This window comes from Engraulis encrasicolus, unplaced genomic scaffold (assembly GCF_034702125.1).
Source record: "Engraulis encrasicolus isolate BLACKSEA-1 unplaced genomic scaffold, IST_EnEncr_1.0 scaffold_35_np1212, whole genome shotgun sequence".
NCBI classification, from domain to species: Eukaryota; Metazoa; Chordata; class Actinopteri; order Clupeiformes; family Engraulidae; genus Engraulis; species Engraulis encrasicolus.
Genome location: NW_026945654.1, coordinates 1,007,475 through 1,009,032, shown reverse-complemented (window position 1 = coordinate 1,009,032; position 1,558 = coordinate 1,007,475). Strand labels below are relative to the sequence as shown.

The following is a 1,558-nucleotide window of genomic DNA, read 5'->3' as shown; positions in this document are numbered from 1 at the left end:
ACATTTACCATTGTTGCTATTTGACGCTATTGGCTTTTTTATGTTTCAAGCCCAAATGATTACATTACTGGCAGTTATTACGTTATGGGCATCGTTATTACATTATCAACGCTTTTTTTTAGAGTAAGGCCCATAATGTAATAACCTGCCCATAACGTAATAACTTATTACGTTATGGGCAGAACGTTATTACGTTATGGGTAAGGAATTTTTATTACGTTATGGGCAAGTTATTACGTTATGGGTTTTATTACGCCCAAATTATTACGTTATGGGCAGTTATTACGTTATGGGCAGTTATTACGTTTTGGGTTCTTACAAGGTCTCCTCTTGTGATTAACAGTAGGCAGGTCTCCTCTTGTGATTAACAGTAGGCAGGTCTCCTCTTGGGATTAACAGTAGGCAGGTCTCCTCTTGGGATTAACAGTAGGCAGGTCTCCTCTTGGGATTAGGGATTAACAGTAGGCAGGTCTCCTCTTGGGATTAACAGTAGGCAGGTCTCCTCTTGGGATTAGGGATTAACAGTAGGCAGGTCTCCTCTTGTGATTTGGGATTAACAGTAGGCAGGTCTCCTCTTGGGATTAACAGTAGGCAGGTCTCCTCTTGGGATTAACAGTAGGCAGGTCTCCTCTTGGGATTAACAGTAGGCAGGTCTCCTCTTGGGATTAACAGTAGGCAGGTCTCCTCTTGGGATTAGGGATTAACAGTAGGCAGGTCTACTTTTGGGATTAGGGATTAACAGTAGGCAGGTCTACTTTTGGGATTAGGGATTAACAGTAGGCAGGTCTCCTCTTGGGATTTGGGATTAACAGTAGGCAGGTCTCCAGACGTCATCTGTCTTGTGAACCATTACAACATTACATTACACTCAGCTGACGCTTTCATTTTATTCAAAGCGACTTACAATTATTACTTTTCAGGGTATTGGTTACAGTCCCTGGAGCAGTGTGGGGTTAGGTGCCTTGGTACAGGGTATTGGTTACAGTCCCTGGAGCAGTGTGGGGTTAGGTGCCTTGGTACAGGGTATTGGTTACAGTCCCTGGAGCAGTGTGGGGTTAGGTGCCTTGCTCAAGGGCACTTCAGCCATTGATGGAGGTGTAGGGAGAGGTGGGATTCAAACCTGCAACCCCTAGATTGAAAGACCAACTCTCTAATCACTAGACCAGGGGTTCCCAACCTTTTCCAATTTGGGGCCCACTCGAAATTGTCACAAATATTTGGGGCCCACCTCTGACCCGATTACGAATAAAACTCACATAAATCAGCAGCAACACACACCAACATGTGATTATAATGTTTGGAAAATTATTTCAGGGCCCACCAGTGGGCCCCGGCCCATAGGTTGGGAACCACTTTACTAGGCCATGGCTGCGCCCTCCTACACTACGTACAGTGTTCTTTGGTCTGTGTTCACATAAAACTGACAACTAAAAACTAGTGCGTGTGTGTGTGAGTGAGTGTGTGTGTGTGTGTGTGTGTGTGTGTGTGTGTGTGTGTGTGTGTAGATGTGTGCAGGTTTCGGCACGTGTGTTCCGCTCTTCGCCTACCTGACGGTTCT

General features: G+C 45.3%; 1 protein-coding gene across 1 annotated transcript in view; it reads left to right on the top strand.

Annotated features, from left to right (window-relative positions):
- The window catches only part of pomt2 (protein-O-mannosyltransferase 2), a 47,282-nt gene that overhangs the window by 3,143 nt on the left and 42,581 nt on the right, over window positions 1-1,558 (top strand). The window contains exon 4 of the mRNA XM_063193348.1: window positions 1,506-1,558. This exon is cut by the window's right edge and continues 56 nt beyond it. Within this exon, the coding sequence (XP_063049418.1) occupies window positions 1,506-1,558 (53 nt within the window). The remainder of the gene's footprint in view (window positions 1-1,505) is intronic.